Genomic DNA, 23326 nt, shown 5'->3' on the forward strand with positions numbered 1-23326 from the left:
ACCCTAAAAACGAGATTAGTCAACTCCTTAATATTTTCAGTACTGGCATATAGATACTAATTTTGCACACTAAGGCAATTAGAAAGGAGAAAGATAAACGTTACTGAAATGTTCTACTGGATAAGAGAGAAATTCCATAGACAGACTATAGAACAAATAATTCCATTTTAAAAGAACTAAAGATCGGTAAGAGATTCTCCTGAAAATTTCAACTTGCCCAATTAAAATATTTTGGACTTGCTATTAGGTCAGACATTGACAATAATATGGACACACTCATCATTCAAGGGAATATTTACGCATATACTTAGTTTCTGTCCAGTTTTTATTTGATCCAGTTTTTTTGTGTTTCCAGGTGGTCCAAATATAAAAGGTGATCAAGTCAATGAAGGAATATGTAATAACCCAGAATGTCCATCTAAGAAACAACAATTTGGTAATATTAACCATTCTATAATTCTAGAATAATATTATTTTTGATTTTAATTTCATTGTTTTCTTAGATTCCTTATTAGAATTAATGATATCTGGTTTACAAACTATCTCATGCCATTCAAACTCTACTTTTATGATCAATGGACTAATATAAAATGCAATTACTTATTATTGGATGCAAAATGCGAAATGGAGGTTCATGGCTCAGGATGTTTTACGTAGTCAAGTCATATTTAGGATTTTCCATCACGTGGTCAAAGTATTCCAATTTAAACAACACTAGGCAAGGGAATCTATAATTTGTCCCACATGCCGTTCAACACGGAAAAAATTCTTAGTGAATTTAGTTTCTCATACTTTGAGACAAGATAGAAGCAACATAACCAGACAAGCACTTGAATACCAACCAAAGGGAAAAAAGAGAGAAAGACCAGACAATAGCTGAAAAAGAATTAGGAGAAGGGTGTACAAAATGACATAGTGGGGTATAATGACATAGTGCTTGTATATACCGAATTCGTTGTTCAGCAGTGCTCAGAAACGAATATCTAATTGTGGCGGGACGATTATTTTATTTTTGGCGTCGAAAAGTTTTCGGTGCGAAATATTAAAATCTGGTGTATGTTTTTAGTGCGATAAACCGGTAAGTTTAAATATTTATGATAAATTATGAAGATTATTGTTTTATTGATTTCTTATTTCAAATTTAGTAAATAAGTTATTGTTTTGCCAAAAATTGTATTTACTTGTACTTTAAATGTATGTACTTTAAATTAAGTTAATGTGGAGTAAAATGACATAGGCGTGTAGAGGGCAAAATGGCATAGTATGTCATTTTACCCGATCGTACCTAGATAAAAATAATGTGCCTTACAAATGGATAAAATGTCTGTTTTTTACAGGTTATGTCGCGAAATTCAGACCACAGAACTATAGCATTGATGAGCCACACACTAAAAGTATTTTTAAAAATAATTCACAAAAGTATATTTAATAAATTAGAAGAGGACATAAGCGCCACACAGTTTGGATTCAGAGGTGGACTGGGAACACGGGAAGCTTTGTTTGGTCTGAGTGTGTTAATGCAAAGATGTTTGGATGTAAACCAAGACCTCGACGTAGGTTTCATAGATTTTGAGAAGGCCTTCGATAAAGTCAGACACCAAAAGCTGTATGAAATCCTAAGAAACAAAAACATCGACAGTCGCGACATTAACATCATATCCAGGTTGTACTGGGGACAAACAGCAAAAATCAAAGTTGATAATGAGTTAACCGAAGAAATTGAGATTCGTCGAGGTGTGCGTCAGGATTGTGTGCTTTCTCCACTATTATTCAATATATATAGCGAAACAATATGTCAGAAAGCGCTCCTAGAGCAAAACATTGGTATGAACATTAACGGAGAGTTAATTAACAATATACGATACGCTGATGACACGCTAATAGTAACAGATAACCTAGCAAATTTACAGTTTTTGATGGAAAACATAAACACAATACTAAAAAATATGGTCTAAAACTGAACATAAAAAAGACTAAATTCATGATTGTAACAAAGAAGCTATACACCAATGTGAATTTAACCATAAATAATCAGCCAGTTGAAAGAGTTACGTCCTACAAATATTTAGGGGTTTGCTTCACTGATACTAATGACCAGACAAGAGAAATCAAGAGGCGAATAGAGATAGCGAGACAATCGTTTGTCAAAATGAAAAAGTTCCTATGCAGCCGAGACATAAATATAAACTTAAGAACGAGAATGTTAAGGTGCTAAGTTTTCTCCGTTCTGCTGTACGGCATGAAAGCCTGGACACTGAAAAAGATAAACATCAAAAACGTTGAGGCATTCGAGATGTGGTGTTACAGGAGAATGTGGAAAATACCTTGAAAAAATTTAAAAACAGGCGTAAAATGACTAGGTAGGTTTAAACCTACTTTTTCCATAGAAATAGAAAGACAGTTGGTTGAACATTTAAAAATGCTAGAGTCAAGGTTCTTTGGACTAACGAGACGGGACGTACTAGAGTTAGCTTATAATTTAGCAGTCAAAAATGGGTTTGAACATCATTTTAATAACCAGAAAAAGGCCGCTGAAAAAGATTGGTTATGAGAATTTCGCAGAAGAAATCCAAATATAATACTGTGTACATCCGAAGCCACATCTGCAGCAAGAGCTCAGGGTTTTAATAAACCTAAAGTTGCTAAGTTTTTTAAACTGTTAAAGGACACTTTGATAAAGGAAAATATTGATCTCATGAAGATATATAATGCAGATGAATCTGCATTATCTACCGTACAACGCTCGCAGAAAGTGTTTGCTACAGCCAGTCGCAAACAAGTAGGTGCAATTACCAGCGCCGAACGAGGTTCCCACGTGACAGTTGTTTATTGTATGTGCACTAGCGGAAGCTATATTCCACCTACTCTAATATTTCCACGAAAAAATATGAAAAAGGAATTAGCTGACCATACACCAGCAGGAACTTTATGTATTCCCCAGGAGACTGGCTGGATGACGGGTCTAGTGTTTTTACAATGGTTGCAGCATTTTCACAATTATACCAAGGCACCTTCCACCGAAAGGTTTTGATAATTATGGATGGACATTCAAGTCATAAATATCTTGACGCTCTTCTGTACGCCAAAGAAAATGACATTGTACTTTTATGTTTGCCGGCTCACTGTACACATCGGATGCAACCTCTCGATGTAGCATTCTTTGGTATACTCAAAACCTATTATGACCAAGATATAACCAAATGGCTCAAAGTTCATCCTGGTCGAGTTTGGACTGGAGTTTGGTTCCAAATTGGTGGTCAGTTAAATGAAGTCTATGAAAAAGTAGCTAATCTTCAGAATGCTGCTCATGGATTTTCCAAAACTTGTATCTACCCAATAAACCCCGATGTATTCCCCGACTACATGTTTCAAGCATCTGAAACTACAAATATTGTAGTAGATAGTGTCAAACCTATTGTAAAAGTTTATGATAATAATGAAGAACCTGGACCTTCTTCTTCTACCATAGAAGTCCCTAATGTGATAACAGCTCAGTTAAGTAGTACTTTACTAGTGGTAAATTTAAGTCCAGTTAGAATCGGACCATTTTTTTCCGGTCAGGAAAAAGAGAGGCAAGGAAACGTCAAGGCACCTCCACTCAACTCCAAATTTAGAGGAGGCAAAAGAAAAAATCAAACCAAAACCAGAGATCCCTCCAAAAATAAAAACAGCGGTAAAAAGGAATGTTTTTATAGAATGGAAGTCGGAAAACGAAAGAGACCCTTTTTCTGCCGATGAAGAAAATGATGATGCTGTTTGTATTTACTGTACAAGTTGTCTAAAAAAACGTGAGCTATGACTATGCTGATGTTTGTGTCAAAAGTGGACACATGCTGAGTGTGCCGGACTAGAAAAGAAAACAAAAATGTTTGTTTGCAAGCTTTGTACCGACTGAAAAATATCAATCGCTATTAATGTGTCATTTTGTCCGTAAGGTGGAGTAAAATGAACAAGAAGTTCTTTTTTATATGTTTGGCTAAAAGTTTATATTCTCTCTTACTTTGTTAAAAACTTGTCTGAAGTATTTCAAATACTATAGTTTGTGCTCTACTTTTCTTTTAGTAAAATTTTTGGTTTTTTAAAAATGTGTGTCATTTTGTACACTCTCTCCCTACAACGCGAGAATACTAAAAAATTGGAATACGATGGGGTGAAATTAAAAGCAGCAAAAAATAGAAGAGAATAGAAAGAACTAGTACACAGTTTATCCAGAGACAAATAAGAAAGAAGATGCGCTAACCCCCGGCCAATCAGCAATCTTACACTTTTGGTCATGAAACGCATTAAGCGCCCAATACTCGACTAGGAGGAGGTACACTTGTATTATAGTTTGATTATTTGTTGCTTTTTGACTACTTTCTACATTATTTTACAATATTTTTAATTTTTGTTTCTTTATTTAGATAATTTCTGCGAGAATCCCAACTGCCCCTTTAAGTCAGAAACTACTGACAGTCTTAAAAACAGTGTGTGCAGTAATCCACAATGTCCTTTTGTGTTTAAAAGCAAGAAAAACATTTGTGATAATCCCGAATGTCCATTAGTAATAAAAGACATAGAAAAAGATAGCATATGTGATAATCCTGATTGTCCCCAGGCAAAAAAGAAAAACGTATGTGAAAACCCTTTTTGTCCTTTTAATAAACAAATAAATAAGAAAAATAATGTATGTAATAATGACGAGGAGAGCATATGCGACAATCCCGATTGTCCTTTTGCAAAAAAGAAAGATGGCGTGTGCGAAAATCCACTCTGTCCTTTTAATAGACCAGTATGTAAGAAGAATAGCATTAGCAATATTTCCGAATGCCCATTTGCATTAAAAACTACAGAAGAAGGGAGCATATGTGGCAATTCTGATTGTCCTTATGTAAAAAAGAAAGATAATATATGTGGAAATCCTCGCTGCCCCTTTAACGAAAAAGTCAGTAAGAAAAACAGTGTTTGTGATAATCCCCAATGTCCATTTGCATTAAAAGGTACGAAAAAGAAGAGTATATGCGATAATCCTATGTGCCCTAATGCTAAACAGGAATGTAATATTTGTAAAAATTCTGATTGTCCTTTTAACACTCAAATAGTAAAGAATGGCAGTGTATGTGATAATCCCGAATGCCCATTTGCATTAAAAGATACAGAAAACGAGAGCATATGCGATAATCCTGATTGTCCTTATGCAAAAAAAGAAGATAATATATGTAAAAGATCTCCCTGTCCATTTAATAGACCAATAAGCAAGGACAGTTCATGTGATAATCCATTTTGTCCATTTGCTGATGATTCAGAAAGTGATTCTACCTGCGACAACATTGACTGCCCATTTACTAAAAAGAAAAGTATGGTTTCTATTTGCAGTAATCCCAGTTGCCCGGCAAATAAAAGTATGTGGTTTGAATTTTTATGTATAAAAATAGTGTTATTATTATTTTTCAATTAGGTACAGGTGATAATGTTTGTGAGAATCCTGAATGTCCGTTTGCTAAAAAAGAAAGAGGTGGTGGAGATAATATTTGTGGAGACCCCAATTGTCCTTATACCAAGAAACAATTGGACTTGTATTGTTCGGATCCTAAATGCCCCAGAGATGGTTTTCAAGGTAAAGAAGCAAATGAATTTGTAGCCCCAGTTCAAACTATTACGAAGGTAACGACTACATATTTTTAAGTAATTCGTAGAGTAGAGTAGAGTATTTATTTAACTACATAACAGATACAAATATTGTTTGTAGTAAGTAAAAAAAACATAGTATTAAAAAAGGAATATAAAACGTAAAAGCCAAATGGAATAAATTCATTATTTTATTTAGGTTACTGTACATGTTTATAAAAAATCCCGAAACACGTCAAATTTAAATTATAACTTGACATTCTTTAACGTGAAAATGCAACCCCTACCTTCAACCCCCTTAGAATGACAGGTACAACCCCCCAATTTTTAAAATAGGAAGTATAGGCTTGTGATATATCGTTTGAAAGGTCTTTTCATTCTCCATTCAAAAATGTTGTCGCTTTCAAGTTTATTAAGATTAATTAAGATAAAATAAATTAAAATCATGTCGTTACCGAAATTCGCTAAAATATACTCAAAACTTATTTCCCGTTTAGGTCTTGATAATGAGAACGTGAACAAAAACCATAGCAATGTGGTTTTTAGATGGTAACCATTAAAAAACTTTAAAGAATTTCCGTGGCAACGTTATTTTAACACGCATTAGTAAATTGTTTTATTTAAGTTGTCAGTATTTTAATTTAAGTAAAAACTTCGTTCAATTCAATTCTGAAAAATGGTTAGATTAACGAAAATGCATAAAATAACAGTTTTACAAATGATTGGTTACGGAGATAACACCCGAACACAACAGGAAGTAACTCGCCTATTTCATCAGAAATTTCCTAATTTACCGCCTATATCCCAAGGAATAATAAGTAAAATAGAGAAGCAGTTTCGCGAGTTTGGTCATGTAAGGCAGATAAAAAAAGCAGCTGCCAATGTACTGAGTGATGAACTCAAATTAGATGTGTTGCTTGAGTTTCAGGAAAATCCACATACATCGAGTAGACAGGCATCCACTACATTCAATGCTAGCCATACATCGATAGTAAACATATTAAAAGAAAATAAATTGCATCCCTATAAGATAATACCTACTCAGGAGCTCATGGAAGACGATTTTGATAGGAGAAATTTTTTTTGTGAGCAAATGATGGACATGTTGGATAACAATATTATCCAATTAGAAGACGTTATGTTTTCTGATGAGTGTACTTTTTCATTTAAAGGTCATGCTAATCGGCAAAATTGCCGCTACTAGGCCACGGAAAATCCTCACTGGATGAGAGAAGAACACACTTAATACCCTCAAAAGGTTAATGTTTGGGCAGGGATTGTAGGAAACTATCATTGGTCCCTTTTTCATTGAGGGCAACTTGAATGGCAACAATTATTTGGCACTACTTCAAAATGATGTCATTCCAACGTTGGCAAATTTATATCCTGATCCAGGAAACCCTCAAGTTCCAGCGAATACGGTATGGTTTCAGCAGGATGGAGCACCACTACATTATCAACTTAATGTCCGGCAGTACCTCGATACAATATTTCCCAATCGGTGGATAGGGATTCGAGGATCGATTGAATGGCCAGCGCAATCACCTGATCTTACATTATTAGATTTCTTTTTATGGGGATATGTGAAGAGCCATGTGTACAAAACTAAACCTTCTGATTTAAATGACTTAAAAGAACGAATAACGCTTGCGATTACGTCGATCACGCCTGTTATGTTAAATAATGTTAGAAGACAGTTTTATTTGAGATTAGGATGTTGCCAAGACGTTCGCGGTGAACATTTTGAACATCTACTTAGTTAACATTCATAGTTCTTTTTCGTGTTCTACATTTTATTACGTTTTGCATTACATTTTAGTTTTTGATTGTATTGTAGCGAATTTCGGTAACCACATGATTTTAATTTATTTTATCTTAATTAATCTTAATAAACTTAAAAGCGACAACATTTTTGAATGGAGAATGAAAATACCTTTCAAACGATATATCACAAGCCTATACTTCCTATTTTAAAAATTGGGGGTTGTACCTGTCATTCTAAGGGGGTTGAAGGTAGGGGTTGCATTTTCACGTTAAAGAATGTCAAGTTATACTTTAAATTTGACGTATTTCGGGATTTTTTATAAATATGTACAGTAACCTAAATAATGAATTTATTCCATTTGGCTTTTACACACTGTATACAAATAAGAACACATATTAAACAGAAAAAGATTCATGACAAAGTTACGGTAAGCAGTTCAATGGATGTTCTGCAATGAGTCATATATTCTTCTGAGCAGTAAAAACAATGTTTTAGAAGATATTTTTTTATAACTTTATCGAAACTATTACAGCTTAGCTGTTTAATAGTTTTTGGTAAAATGTAATAGTTATAAATAAGACAATTTTTTTCTGAAAGACTTAATCTACAGCGATTTGATCGTAGGTCATAGTTGCCAAAATATATGCTATCCCAATATAATTTTTCATCTTATGTAAAACAAGTTATAATACAGCAATATTATTGACCATCTACATGATCTAACATTTTTTATTATCACCTTAGAGTGCTTATCTAAATAATAAACTTGTAGTAGTTTAAAGTGATCGATGTTTATACATTAATTAATATAAATTTAAGTTCAATTTATAGGTTATACAAAAAATTTTTTTTAACATATGTGAATTGTAAAGTAAAGTAAACCAACTTGCCTCACAACTAAAGAGAGAGATTAGGCAACTTAAGAATGAATCCATTAGCGAATTCCTGATACATTTGACAAATTCTTGTACTGAATACTCGTTATGGAAGACTACCAAAAATTTAAAGAGACCAATTATGCAAACGACTCCTATAAGAAATAAACAATTAGGTTGGGCGAAAAACAACAAACAAAAATCATTAGTATTTGCAAACTATATCGAAAGTGTTTTCCAATCATATATATTGTAAGCATGGATAAATCTCTCTCAGAAGTTGTTCGACAAGATGATGTGGTTATTACTTTAATCACACCAAAAGAGGTTAAAAATGAAATTGACACGAACGTTAATCCTAAAAAGGCCCCCGGCTCCGATCTGGTAACCAAGCAGGTCCTTAAAGAGCTACCTAGAAAGGCCCTGGTTATATTAACCAATCTACATAATCCATCATTTCGTTTAAATTATGTTTCACAACCATGGAAGGTAGCTGAGATAATTATGGTCCCAAAACCAAGCAAACCGCCACATGAGATAACGTCGTATCGGCCAATATCCTTGCTACCGATTATGTCAAAACTCTTCGAAAAGTTCTTTTTCAAGAGGAGGAAACCTATTATCGAAGAAATATGACTCATCCCCGATCACCAATTCGAATTCCGAAATCAGCACTCTACAATTAATCAAGTCTACCGGATCATGGACGTGATCTCAAAGAACACTTGCAGAAAAAAGTTTTGCTTATCATTATTTTTGGATGTAGCATAGGCCTTAGACAAAGTCTGGCACAAAAAATTGGAACACAAGATAAAAATAGCCCGTCCGATCCAATACCTAAAGATCTTAATTTCATATTTGTCGTAGAGATACTTCAAGATTAAATAAAGGGGATAAAAAAAATAGTGCTGGGGTACCATAGTGAACTGTACTGAGACACGTCCTATATCACTTGTACACTAAAGACCTGCCAGTTTCAGAGTCAAATGTTGCAGCTACGTTTGCTGATGATACGGCAATTATTGCTGTTGGCGTAATAAATTAAATGAACTGAAATCAGCACATATATATTTTATCAACAAAAACATGAGCATCATCATCATCATCAGTGGCATTACAACTCGTTATGAGCCAAAGCCTTCTTGTTAACAATCTTCCATTTGCTCCTGTCTCTGGCAACTTTTCTCCATGCTTTAACTCCGATGGATTTTAGATCCTTTTCTATGTTATCTTGATACCTAAGTTTTGGTCTTCCTCTGGCTCGTTTTCCCACTGGCCCTGTTCGGTCGAAAAATTTTTTGATCGTTGCATCTTCATCTCGCCTAATTACATGTCCTATTCATCGAAAGCGTGCTAATTTGATACATTTTACAACGTCAGGTTCCCCAAAACTTCTGTATAACTCAAAAGATGAGCACAAACGCATATATACCAATCATCATAGAGTTTTTTATGTCAACACGGCTAAAAATCTGGGTATGACACTAGACGCTAAATTGAGATGAAAAACACATGATAAGAAAAATCAAGAAGAACTAAACTTGAAATACGGTCATTGGGTCGATTTTCGACCCTATCCGTATATAATAAGCTCCTGATCTATTAACAAGTACTAACACTAATATAGATTTATGGTATCCAATTATGAGGATGTACCTAGTTCTTCGAGGCATAGTCAATGCCCCATGGTATGTTCGTAACGATAGCCTTCATAAGGACTAAAGCTAAGTGCCGTGAAAAAGTCTTCGTCAGCACGTAAATCCAGAGGTTCATCAACTTTTAGACAATACTAACGTAATTAGACGACTTAAACAAACAAAACCACTTGATCTGTCATATGATAAAAAAATTTAAAGTAATATTTTTATGTTTTTTTTTTTAATTTGAATCTTTTAGTTTACTTATCATATATAAGTATGTGTTATATTTCTAAAATGATTAAATATTTTGTTTCAACAATAAACAAAAGTCAATCGATCAAGTAATTAATATTTTTATTCAACCAGTTTATCAACTTTACACCAAATGCATTTTCATGTAGTCATGCATTTAAGAACTCCTTGTAAAAATAAAAGACGTAAGTTCTGTAATATATGTGGCTCTTTTAAGGCAGAAGCTATTCGAAGACCTATGAGTGACTCAATGAAACAGAAATATTTAGAATGTTACAAAACCCATATAAAAAATTTGAACAGACAATGGGTACTTACATACATCTATTTGTAACTCATGTCGAATTGCTTTGACTAAATGGGATAATTTAGACAAAGGCGTAGTCATTGAACCATTGACTTGGCGAGAAACTAAAGATCACATTCGGGAATGCTAATTTTGTGCATGTGACATTATAGGTTTGTTGGATGGATAAAATTGTTTATCCATCTGAACAAAGTGTAACTCAAGCAAAAAAAGGGAAAATATAAAAGCTTGAAAAAACATTTGCTGGACCATCCAACATTGAAGATATACATGCTTCTGAAGATGAATATGTTAGTGAGTACAAAGATAGTTCAAAAAATCCTATACTTTACAATCAAGCTGATTTAGATGACCTTATTAGGTATTACATGTCTATGCCAAATCCGCCATTTTTTCACTTTTAGGTTAGGATATCTCAGAAACCAGACCCAATTCGGTAATTCGAAGCTCAGATTCGTATTTATTTAGAGCATCAAAAATCTTCGAAAAAGTGTACTCTGTTTCATATGTCTCAGGCTTGTCGGTCTGCGTACTAAAGGTAGAGCTTAAGGAAGAAGTTAAGGCTTATAAAAAAACGACTTTTAAATAAGATGAATACAGTCATTATTACTTCCAAAATAAGATGAGACAATGGAACTTAAAGAAAAAATTATTCAGGTGTTAAAAATTCAGTTTAATTTATTATACTAGATAATAATTCATCTTTAACATAACATATTAATAGTGGTTTCCATGCAATTCTAATTTGTTGAATAATTAAAATAGGTTTCAAAACAGGCTGGCCAATCAGCTACTCCCAAAGTGAAACCAGAAAGTGGGACCAAGAAAAAGGCCAAGAAAAGGGGAAGATTTGTTTATTCAGTTGGAGATAAATATCCGGGTGTCAATATTGGCCACAAAGAGTGTGTCATACCGAGACGTAATGTACCGTCATATATGGGATGGCTTTGGAATAAACATACACCAATACTCCAAATGAAGGTTTGTTGGATTACTTTTTGATTTTATCTATTCCATTTACAAAATTTTGTTTAATGTCTGTATGAAATTTGTTTTATTAAAGTATACCATTATTGTTTTTATAGTAGTTTACTAAGAAGTAATATATATATATATATATATATATATATATATATATATATATATATATATATATATATATATATATATATATATATGTATTTAAAAAACCCTTATACCACATAGTGGTGTAGGGCGACAATACATTATAATACAAATCATCATCATCATCCAGCCTTCATTTATGACGTCCACTGCTGGACATTCTTTGCGATTTTGTGCTCTTTGCTGTCAATTTTTCGTGATACGCCTGATGTCGTCAGCCCAACGTGTAGGTTTGTTCTTCTACTACGTTTGTCTGCTCTTGGCATCCAATGTGTAATTTTACTCGTCCATCGTGAGTCATGCATTCTCGCTACATGGCCTGCCCAATTCCATTTAAGTTCCGCTATGCGTTCCACAACATCAGCAATACTTGTCCTTCTTCGCAGATCTTCGTTTCTTATTCGGTTCCGCAACGTCACTCCCAGTATAGATCGTTCCATTCGTCTCTGTGCCACTCTCAATTTCGAAGCCATAGTCTTGGTTAAAGTCATAGTTTCCGCCCCATCGGTAATACGCATTGGTCAAATACTTTTCTTTTGAGGCTAATTGGTATGTTGGCCCTAAGCGTGTCTCGCAGTTTTCCAAAGGCTGCCCACGCTAAAGTAATTCGTCTTTTGATTTCGCATGTTTGGTTATCACTGCTAATTCTTATTTCGTGGCCCAAATACGTATATTTCTTTACCAGTTTTACCACTTTGTTTTGAATAGTTAAATAGTTATTGGGGACCATATTTGTCATAAACGTCGTTTTGGACAAATTCATTCTGAGGCCCACTTTCGAACATGCAAAGTCCAATTCATTTAACATATCTGTGGCGTCTCCTAAATCATCTGTGATAAGGACAATGTCATCTGCGAAACGGTCAGATGGTTAAGTTTTTCGCCGTCTATTGTTACTCTTCTGTGGTCTCAATTCAATATTAATATAAAACTTCATCTTATTTGTAAACGTAACTATATTCTACTGTATATTTAGAATATGTACGAATTTGACCCATTTTTTCTTATTTCTGGTCAGCGTCCTTACTTCTATCTATATTGTTCCAATTTTTTCGATAATGTATGAAGTAATATAACAATGTTATAATATAAAAAATTACCATTAATAGATTAATAGTGCAGAAAAATAAAAGTATGATCCTTTTTAAGGCCTTTTTTAAGTCAATGTCATCAGCGTATGCTAAGATTTGTGTCGATCTATTGTAAATAGTACCGCCATCTCTGATTCGTGTGTTTCGGACTGTCTTTTCCAAGACAATGTTAAATAGGAGTCAAGCCAGGGTATCCTCTGTTCTAAGTTCATCCTTTATCTCAAAGGATCCAGAATTGTCCCCCTGTATGCTAACGTTGGCTTTTAAGTTGACATTGTCATTCTCGTTAATCGGATAAGTTTTTCTGGTATACCAAACTCACGCATTTATTGGTATAGTACTGTTCTCTTGACACTGTCGTATGCGGCCTTGAAGTCGACTAATAGGTGATGGGTTTCAATGTGAAATTCTAATTGAGGATCTATGTTATTGAATGAATCTGGTCAATTGCTGATTTTTCTGGAGTAAATCTGGCCTGGTATTTTCCAACTATGCCTACTGTGTAAACTTTTGGTAGAGAATATTTGCTAGTATTTTGTAAGCAGTTGTTAACAGGGTTATACTTCTGCAGTTGTCATACTGGAGCTGATCGCCTTTTTTATGCAACGGGCATATCACGCCTTGAGACCATTTACAGGGCATGGTCTCATTTTGCCAAACAAGAAGTAAAAGTTTATGCAGTGCTTGTAGCAGGGCGTCACCAACATTCTTGTAGAGCTCACTACAAATTTGATCAGTTCCTGGTGTTTTATTATTTTTAAGCTTTTCAATGGTTTGGGCAACCTCTGCAGAGGTAGGTGGTCTTTCGTTTGGGTTGAATAGATTTCAATCATTCCAATCTGCTACAGTGTTATCTGCTTTTTTGATATAATGGCCGTTCAATTTTACATCGAAAAATTCAACTCATCGATTCAAGATTGAGGCCGTATTACCAAGGATATTTCCTTCTTCATCCTTACAGGTCTCTATTCTTGGTTTAAACTCTACACATTTTTTTTTTAATTTCTGTAGAACTTTCGAGTTTCGTTTTGATTTCTTAGAAATTCTATCTTTTCTAACTGTTTTTCTTAAAATTGCCTTTTTTTCTTCTATGTAATCTTTTTTCTTCCCTTCTTAGAGTCCGGTATACCTCCTTTGCTATTTTTGTGCATGTAGCTTGATTTTTCTTTTGCTATGCTCTATTTTTGTTTTGTGTTGCTTCTTGGCACTTCTCGTCAAATCATTCGTTTTATCTAGCTGGTTTGGTTTTCCCCAATATTTCCGATGCCTTCTCAGTTATTATATTTCTATATCTTGTCCACAATTCCACCTCATTTTCTCCTGCTTTCAGGCTTTCTATTTACTCATCCATTTGTTTCCTATACTCCCTAGTAACGGGTTCAATGCGTAGATTATCAACATTAATTCTGTCTTGTTTCATATATTTATGCTTTAGGTTTGAAATTCTTCCTCTGATTTTTGCCATTACAAGAAAGTGGTCACTATCTATGTTTGGAGCTCGGTAGCGTCTGACATCCATGAGTTCGGAAAAATACCTTGCATATATTAGGATGTGATCTATCCGGTTAACGGTTTCGTTCATTTCGGCAGGTGATTTCCACGTTCTTTTGTGTATTAGATTATAGAGAAATTTTGTTCCTCTTACTATCATGTTTTTGGTGCTTGCAAAGTTTAGTAGTCTCAACCCGTTATCGTTTGACTTTTCATCCAATTGTTGGCTGGAAAAATTGCTCTTTGCCAATTTTTGCATTAAGGTCCCCAGAAATTATTTTCACGTCATGACGTGGACATCGATAATATTCTTTATCTAAGGTGTCGTAGAATTCCTCTTTTTTTGTCGTCTTCCTTTTCTTCCGTGGGTGCGTGTACACTAAGTGGGCCATAGTCAAAGAATTTTCCTTTAAGACGTTAATAACATATTCTGTTGTTTATGGGTTTAAAATTAAGGACTAATTGCTTTTCTTGTGCTATGTCCGCTGTAGTCTATATTGTAGTCTTTTCTCTCGATAATTCCTGAACCAGTCCATCTCATCTCTTAAATCGCTATTACATCATGTTTCATTTTATCCAGGAATTTTCAGAATTATTACATTAAATTCTAAACAAATCTGACAGTTGTCCGGATTACGCAAAAAACGCCGAGACATATATCAGTTTTTAAAATTAGTTTGGCTTTTAGTTTTAATAACCGCAACATGAGGACGTCACTATGATGTCATGATGACTGCATCCATTGTTTTTTAAATATAAGATTAAATAGAAACCTATATTTTTTTTGGCAAAATTAAATAGACCATGGAATTTTAAGAACGGCAAATGTGCGCAAATGTTTTCAAGAGTTTCAGGTTGAGTGGCACGATTTTTTAGTTAATATAGCTCTACAAAAAGAACTTCGGCGGAGTAAGGTATGGCCGGCGACTGAGCTGGCCAATCTATAAAGCCCGTTCTTCCAATCCATTTGTATAAAAATATTTAGCTTAAATAATTACAAACGGTCGCATCATGAAGAATAGCTCTGTCTTAATGGTACCACGGAGCTTTATTTGGTATATTTGGGTTGTTCTTATTTGGGAATAGCGCGATTAATTCTGTAACTATTTGGTGTCTCAACATGTCTAAATATTTTGTATCAGTGAGATTTTCATCTGGGAAAATTATTAATGGCCGATAATTTTATTGCCAATAATCATCATTATCATTCTGGCTTTATAACATTGCGTGGGTCCTAGCCTCTTCCAGAATTTCTCTCTAATCGTCCCTATCGATCACCTTCCTCTGCCAAGCAAGTATTCCCATATTTCTCATGTCTTCATCGAGGTTATCAAGGAACCTTGTTCTGAGTCTTCTTTTTTTTTTCTTTGACCAATAGGTCTATCAATGAGCGTTTTTTTAGCTGGGTCATTTTGTTCCATCCGCATTTCATGCCCTATTCAATTATTGCCAATAATTCCTGTCCGTAGATTAACTTTTTGAGAGAATTAAGTATCGGCCTAGTGCGAATTTGTGGAGTGGGAGGCCCAGTATCGACAGCTTTGCTTATGTACGGTGGTGTCGATAACTTTTGAACTAAATTAATTTTCTGACGGTGCAATTTATGCCTCCTCATGTATTTCATTATTGAAGTTTGGCTGATGCTATGATTAGGGGCTAAAGTTTTAGATCTGACATGTGTTATGTTTTGCGCATATATAAGCATGTTTAGTTGTACATTTTCTGACACTCTTCGTCCCTGAAAAAGAGGTTTATAATATTTTCAAATTAATACCATTTTTAAAATATCTTGAAATATTTGATTTGGTAACTGTCCCTTCTACCTGAAACCCTTGAAAACATGCTGCGTAAATTCAAGCAAATGTTGACTTATTGTCAAGAAGTGAGGAGAAGCTAATTTAAGAATATCGTTAAATTGTTTTTATTTGAATAACCAATACTTTTATTTCCGCTGATTAAAATTAATCATAGATTTTTGCAACTGTTCAACTAATTTTCTTTAATTTTAACACTGTATATATCAAAAACTAGTATCTTTAGGTCAATAGTTATACATATCGCCGTTCTTAGAATTTCTTTTTTTTAGCCTAGAAGAGGCTGGCGCCCAGGCGCTATAGAAAGAACAATCGCAAAACGTATTGAAGCTCATAGAATTGCCAAAGGGTTGGGAAAATTAAATATACCTAATTTTCCGTCAAGAGGTCCTGGACGCCAATATGACGGAGGATCTTCATCTTCATCTCTTCATGTTAAACCTAAACCCACACTGAAAATTCAAAAGAAAGATGGTGTTTACAACATTACAATGAATCCTTTGAAAGATCCTAAAACTCTTGCAGAAAACGAAGATCCTTATATGGAGTGTACTCCGATGCAGTTTAAAATAACAAAAGCTAAAAAAGGTAAGGAAGATTGTTTAATATAAGTTTATGTGAATATTTTATCGTTTCTAAATTTAAAATTATAGACTACTAGCGGACCCGACAGACTTCGTTCTGTCAAATAGATTAGGGACGTGGCAGTTTATTTCTTTAATTCTCCTGAACAGAACCGTCACCATGATGATAGGGAGGTGTGTGAGAGTCAGCTTGGGTGAATTATAATTATTAACAAAAATCTGTTTAATTTTTATTGTAGTGCTTTATGATATACAATGTTTTTGTTTGATTACCTGGTGAATATACAAACAAATCTGATGGTTTTCCAACACGGGAACAGGCAACATACAATGACCATGTGAGAAACATGGATTTTCTATATTAATACCACAAACACCTAATGATTGCCCCTGGGACTTTTTATGGTTATACCAAAAGCAAGCTGCACTAGAAACTGTGTAAACTCTTCTCCTTTATACTTTCCTTCAGGTATAGTTGCTTCTATCACGTCTTTCAATAATTTTTTTTATCGCTAACTGTGTGCCGATTGATATTTCTCAACATTATAACTACCGATCCAACCTTTAATATGAAGATTGTAAGGTGGCAATCCTGGTAAATCCAGTGAGTTTAAAAATTCAGGCGGATAGTTGACGATATTATCTTGGTTAGTAGTCGAATCAACTGATTTATATATCCTCAATTCGCCTGTAATTTGTTCTTGAATTTTGAAATTTATTTCATTTACATCTGTTTTTTGCAGACAATATAGCCCGTTTGCTAAACCAATCATGATTTCTGTAATTTTGAGCAACATCTGGAAACACATTTTGGCTAAGTTTATCTTTTGATCGAGTTAACTGACAAAAACTTTGAGGAAAGTTAATGCAACCAGTCAAGGTGGAAATTTGCCATTACCAATATCAATGAGCTGTTTAGAGAATATGTCTTCAGATTGGTCATTTTGCAACTCGACACGCATATTCTTGCTTAAGTGTAATACCTTGATATGTTTCCACAAACTGGAGGACTTTAAACATGCACTGAGTTCATCAGCTGGCGTTGATCGTAGAATCACTGGCAATGTTTAACGAAATATCTCCTCCTAATAAAATCATTGCACCACCAAATGGGTTATGATTGCTCTGTAGATCTTGTAAGGTTCTATCTAAAGCATATAAAGATTTTTTATGTGCCATCGTGCATTCATCCCAAAACAATCAATTCACATTGCTGCAATACCTTTGCCATTGTTTTTCGAAATGTTGCAGGTTGGAGTTTTGTTGCTTTGCATGTTTAATGGCAATTTTAGTGCTGAATGGGCTGTTCGATCACCTTCAAGCAAAGTTGCTGCGATTCCCAACGAAGCGAGTGCAAGTGCAATTTTATTTTGTGAACGAATTGTTGCTAATATCAATAAAATCAAAAAAGTTTTTCCTGTACCACCAGGTGCATATAAGAAGTAAATCGCTCCTGTTTTATCATTTGTTACTTTCCTAAGTGTATCAAATACATACTTCTGTTTGTTATATTGTTGGATATTTGACAAAAAGTATATGGAATCTGGTCCTATTCCTGAAATGAATGAGTACAATAGCTCTGGTGGTGGATCCAATGGTATCAATTTCACTTTGCCATTTGCGCAACACAATCCATTGGCTTTATATTTGTATTTCAATGCCTTAAAATGAAAGCAAACTAAGTTCATAGATCCAATAGTAACACATTGGTAATTACTGTAGTCAATTGACAAATCGTAATTGAAAGCAGCTCGGTTCAAACTTGCGCGATTATTAGATGAATCTCTCTCTCGCTTCCCGCGTTCGTGATATACGAATTCTTTCACGTTCATTTCGGTCGTCACGTTCTTGTGCAGTATGATTAGATCGGTAATTCGTTTGGTTTGTAGCATTTCGGGTTCTTCTACCTAAATTACTTCGTCTTATAGGAGAATATACTTAATAATTATTAATCACAGGTGTTAAAACACTTTGCACAAAACACGATATAAAACAATCAATCAAAAATAAATCGAAGAAAACTGGAGAATTTGTTTCGTTTATCAAGTTGACAAAAGAAAACTGAGTAGATAAGGTAACAGAAAATCCAAGAAAAACAACACGTGTGTATACACCAATGTACACCGGCAATGTGACACGTTGTTGGTATCTGTGCAATCTCTACTTTGCCTGTGAAAGAGAATATAATCAAAGAGGATATAACACTACGTTTTAGTTTTTTTTATTTTTTTTTTAATTTGATATGACTTGGAGTCAAGTTCTTTAAGCCAAAACAATGTTGTATGTGTATAGAATATTTAACGCGGTTTGTTTGACAGATGCAACGACTTGAAAACTGATGCAATTTATGTCGCGTTCCGAAACTAAAACAAAAGAAAGAGTGTTGCAAGGCCAATCAAATCTATAGCTCTTACATTTTTTGACTTTTCAATTTGGTCGGGTTCACGATATTATCACTTTTGTGTGAACGCATTAGATCGTCCAACAGGAACACGCACACACACGAACGCGCACACACATACATTTGATTGAATTTGAACTTTGTGCAGCGACAATAAAGCGCAAATTGACTCTTCAACGTTAGGAACACACCTACATTGTTTAGACAACAGTGACTGCTTGTAATTTAATATAAACTTTATTGTATAGCTCTTAATGTTGCTGTGTGGTTAGGTGCATGAGAGATATAAAGATTGGAGATCTTCTTGAGGTTTCGGTATAATGAATTTTTGTTTGCAATATTGATTCTCACTTTTTTCGGTGTTCTTCGTCAATTCGTATTTTCTCATTAGTCGTTTTCTTATGCCATCTGTTATCTAGTTCCCTTTTGAAAGATAAGCTTGCGAGTACTTCTGATTTTTGTTATCTGATCCGGCATTTAATTTCAGTAGATCTTTTAGCTCTAGGAAAAGATAAAATTTCCTTAGACACTGTAAAAATGTCCCCGCTGCAAGATGCCTTTGGCAATTTTTTTCCATGATAAGAGATATTGCTAGCACATTTCTACTGCAGGAGGGCTACGGTAAACTTACTTCTAAGGATGTAACTGAGTTTCCAGTAGGATGCAACTGTACTTCAGTTTGGCTACTTGTGTCTGTATTTTAAGAGGTTTCTGGGGGCTTTCTTCTTCGATAAAGTGGACTTCAGATGAAGAAAAGTCCAGAATAGAGAATAATTCCAAGTTGAATGGGCAAATTCCACAATTTTGAAACCTAGAGGTGAAACTCTTTTTAAATTGTTGTACCATGAAAAATTATAGTTATGACAACACTTAATTAGCTTAATAAAAGTTTTTTTTAAAGGCAGTTTCCACCAAATCGGGTATGCCATGTTGTATTATTCTCCGACCTAGAAAATTCTTGTGTTTAAAATTAAGCAAGAAGTATTTGGAAATTAGAGAAACTAAAGTTGTTTCTCGGAGCAGTGTACAGAGACTAGTTTTTTACTTATTGGATACACATGTTATACCTCAACAGCTAATTATTAATATAGCTACCTATGCTGATGACATAGCTATACTGGCACTCAGCAAAAATGATAAAGAGAAAAACCTTAAGAGTCACGCAATAAGATAAACCAATGGATGGAAGGGATAATGAAAAATAAAAGTGACATATTAAAAAAAATTAAACTTGACTCAAATTTAAAAAAATGTTTTGGTTTGTTGGACGGAAATCAAAACTGACAAAAATATACAAAAGTAACTATTATGTAAAAAAATCCCAGCTCGTCTAGATATATAGCATGTAAGTAGTCTGTGGATATGCAACCAATAGCAATGTAGATGCTGTCCAAACAATTTAAAAAAGTCCCAAGATGCATAATAAATGCACAATAGTTTTATAGAAATGATGACCTTGACAAGGAAGCATGAAGAGAGACTCTACCTCCAGGCCAACGATGGACTTCTGCTTCTTAACAACTACTTAATCAATAAAATGCTTTAGATAAGAAAGAAGAAAGATCTACTGCAGTGAAAAGTGTAAGTAAAAAGGTACTTGTAGAAAGTATGAAAATGTTACGCCAATCTGGAAGCTCTTGTTTTAGAAGTAACTATGCCTTATTAATTGGGATTTCTTAGTTAAATACCTTGTTTGTAGGATATTTACAAACGAAATATCAGATGAAAACTTTAGGTTGGTAAATTATGACTAGTAATAATATTAAAGAAAACTCGGTAACTACCAGTACCGGTCCGAAGCCCGGATAAAGAAGGCGAGTTTGCATCAGGAAGGGCATCCGGCAAGGAATGGAAGGCATGGATAGCAAGTGGGACTACAGAAAGTAAAGAGGTGGAAATTAACGGATAAGGATTTACTAATAGTCTTTAAGAGTAGAGTGCTGGAAGAGCTCGAGGAAAGAGGTACACGGTAAATGATTGATAATAAGCCAACAGTAAAGTTGTGGTGCGAGTGGGACAGGAAGTGCTAGGAAAAACTGGTATGACAAATTGGTATAAGAAATTGGTATGACAGGTCTAAAAGAGAGGAAGATAAGGGTATATACAAGGTGGAAAAGAGGAAAGCAAAGCGTGCTGTAGCTACTGCTAAGGAAAGATTCTGCACAGCTTTATGAAGAGTTAAAAACACTCGAGGGGATGAAAGGGTTATACAGCATTGCTAAAGAAAGGAACAAGTCATCAAAGGATTAAGAGGCAGATTATGAGTGCGGATAGATGAGTTTTAAGAACCGATGTTAAAATAAAGCAAAGATCGTATGAGTACTTTAGTATGTTACTACATGAAGAACGCCAAAGAGAGACAGAGGATGCGGAATCCCAAATGGGAATGTAATACCGGGGATAGCGGGAGATGAAGTTGTCGAGACGTTAAATAGAATGATAGAACGGTAAGGCAGTAGGACTTAATAAAATACCTGTGAATGATTTGGTCATGTCAGACGTAGAGATGAAGACTATGTGGGACGAAAGATAGATCTGTTAGAAGTTGATGGAAGAATAGATAGAGAAAAACCGAGGAGAGAATGAAATGACTATATGGTAGAGAACTTAAGAGAGGAAGGTTTAGGTAAAGATGATCCTATGGACAGAAATGAGTGGTGACAAAGAGTGAGGAACAGCGACCCCCAAAACGGAAAAAGCTAAGGAAGAAGAATATTGATATTAAAGAAAAAGAGTTTGCGTAGTATGTTTCTTTACTTTTGATCAATATGTGAAAACCAAGACTATCACCGTTCTATATAGTATAATTCTTGGAAATATTTAAAAAGGCTATATATGAAATGATGGCTCTTATTAAAATTACAAATAAACTTGTCATTTTTTCAGATGAGGATTCCAATCTATGCCACTGTGATGATGAACCTGAGTCTACTAGCGATAGCGAACTAGATATAGAATTTACCCCTCCAGCTGGAATTATACATCCTGAACGATTTAAAAAGAAGAAAAACATAATTAATTGTGAGTCACAATATGATGCGACAGATTTTGAAACAAAAGGGAACAAAGGAAAAGGCAAAAAAGATGGAAAGAAAGGTAAAGGTAAAGGCAAAGGTAAAGGCAAAACTAAAGGTGGCAAGAAAGGTAAAGGTAAAAAATAAATTAGCACAATAAAGAATGAAGTGTTGGAAAATTTGAAATATTTTAAAAATTTTGGTTTAAAAATTAAGGACTTTTGAGTTTTGATTAGTATCCTGGTATTTTTTTATTACAGTAATAAAATTTTTATACAAACAGATAAATATTTGTTTTAATATAATCTTTTTTGTGTAAGAGTAGAAATCTAAAGACCACACCAGGTGAATGGTTCTGGCGTGTGTTGGATTCAGGGTAGATGAAGTACATCCAAACGAATTTCCTTTTTTGGTGGGTTCTTGAGCCCGGATGCATCCATGGTACCCTGTCTACCAACTAAAACCACTATCGGATTACACGCATGGCACGTCTTCCAGGCCATTAAACCGCTCGGCAGCCTCCCATATTTCTTTTTTATTTGTCTGTATGTTTAGATATATTTTATATTTAATTCATATTTATCTTTGCTGTCTTTTTCTTTCTAGCATTTTTTTCCTTTTTATAATTTTTGTTATTGCATTCAAAACATTCATAAAATCATTGTTTCCCCTTCCTATAACCGTTATCATGTCTTGTGCTCTAAATATGCCTACTTTGGCGTACATTTCGTTTCTATCTTCATTGAACCTATTACATTCAAACATACCATGCTCGGTTGTATCAATAAATCCACAGTCTGATTATTTATTACCATTCTATTTATTATTTGTTATTTTGCCTATTCTTTTGAGATAGGCTTTGAACGATCTATAGCCCATTAGAAATTGTGCAAAGAAGTAGTCCGTACTTCTTCCAGAATGATTCTTCCGTCCAGATCTTCTTCCAGAATATCGTTATATAAAATATTCCACAGCACCGGTCAGAGAACCGAGTCCTATCGCCCACCCGCCAATGTCTTCATTATGTTTGGTATGCTTATTTGTATTTTTATGAACTATTCCTTTACTAAATTTTAAAAATATGGAGATACTTCTAAGTTTCTTAATATATTTAGTACTGTTTTGCAGCTGGCACAAATAAAGGCATTCTTAAATGTCTAGAAAGAAGGCCGCCAACCACCGAATTCTACATGTGGTAAAACATAGTAAGTGTAATGGTTTCTCAGATAATCGTGTTTAAAACAGTATTGTGCCCATATTGACCCAAAGCAAACAATAGTATCTCCTTATGCGGTAGTGTGTATAGTTTTGCCGTCTAATTTCAGTAATGGTAAACAATCGCATCTGCAACGTGTCTCGT

At 34.4% G+C, this 23326-nt stretch overlaps 1 protein-coding gene across 1 annotated transcript in view; it reads left to right on the plus strand.

Moving 5' to 3' along the window:
• Nucleotides 1-22254, plus strand: part of LOC140443672 (uncharacterized) — a 70830-nt gene extending 48576 nt beyond the window's left edge. Inside the window, exons 9-14 of the mRNA XM_072535045.1 lie at nt 356-436; nt 4404-5381; nt 5438-5643; nt 11212-11427; nt 16240-16555; nt 21839-22254. Coding sequence (XP_072391146.1) covers nt 356-436; nt 4404-5381; nt 5438-5643; nt 11212-11427; nt 16240-16555; nt 21839-22113 — 2072 coding nt within the window. The 3' untranslated portion in view covers nt 22114-22254. The remainder of the gene's footprint in view (nt 1-355; nt 437-4403; nt 5382-5437; nt 5644-11211; nt 11428-16239; nt 16556-21838) is intronic.
• The last annotated feature ends 1072 nt before the right edge of the window (nt 22255-23326 follow it).

Source organism: Diabrotica undecimpunctata, chromosome 6 (genome assembly GCF_040954645.1).
Source record: "Diabrotica undecimpunctata isolate CICGRU chromosome 6, icDiaUnde3, whole genome shotgun sequence".
NCBI classification, from domain to species: domain Eukaryota; kingdom Metazoa; phylum Arthropoda; class Insecta; order Coleoptera; family Chrysomelidae; genus Diabrotica; species Diabrotica undecimpunctata.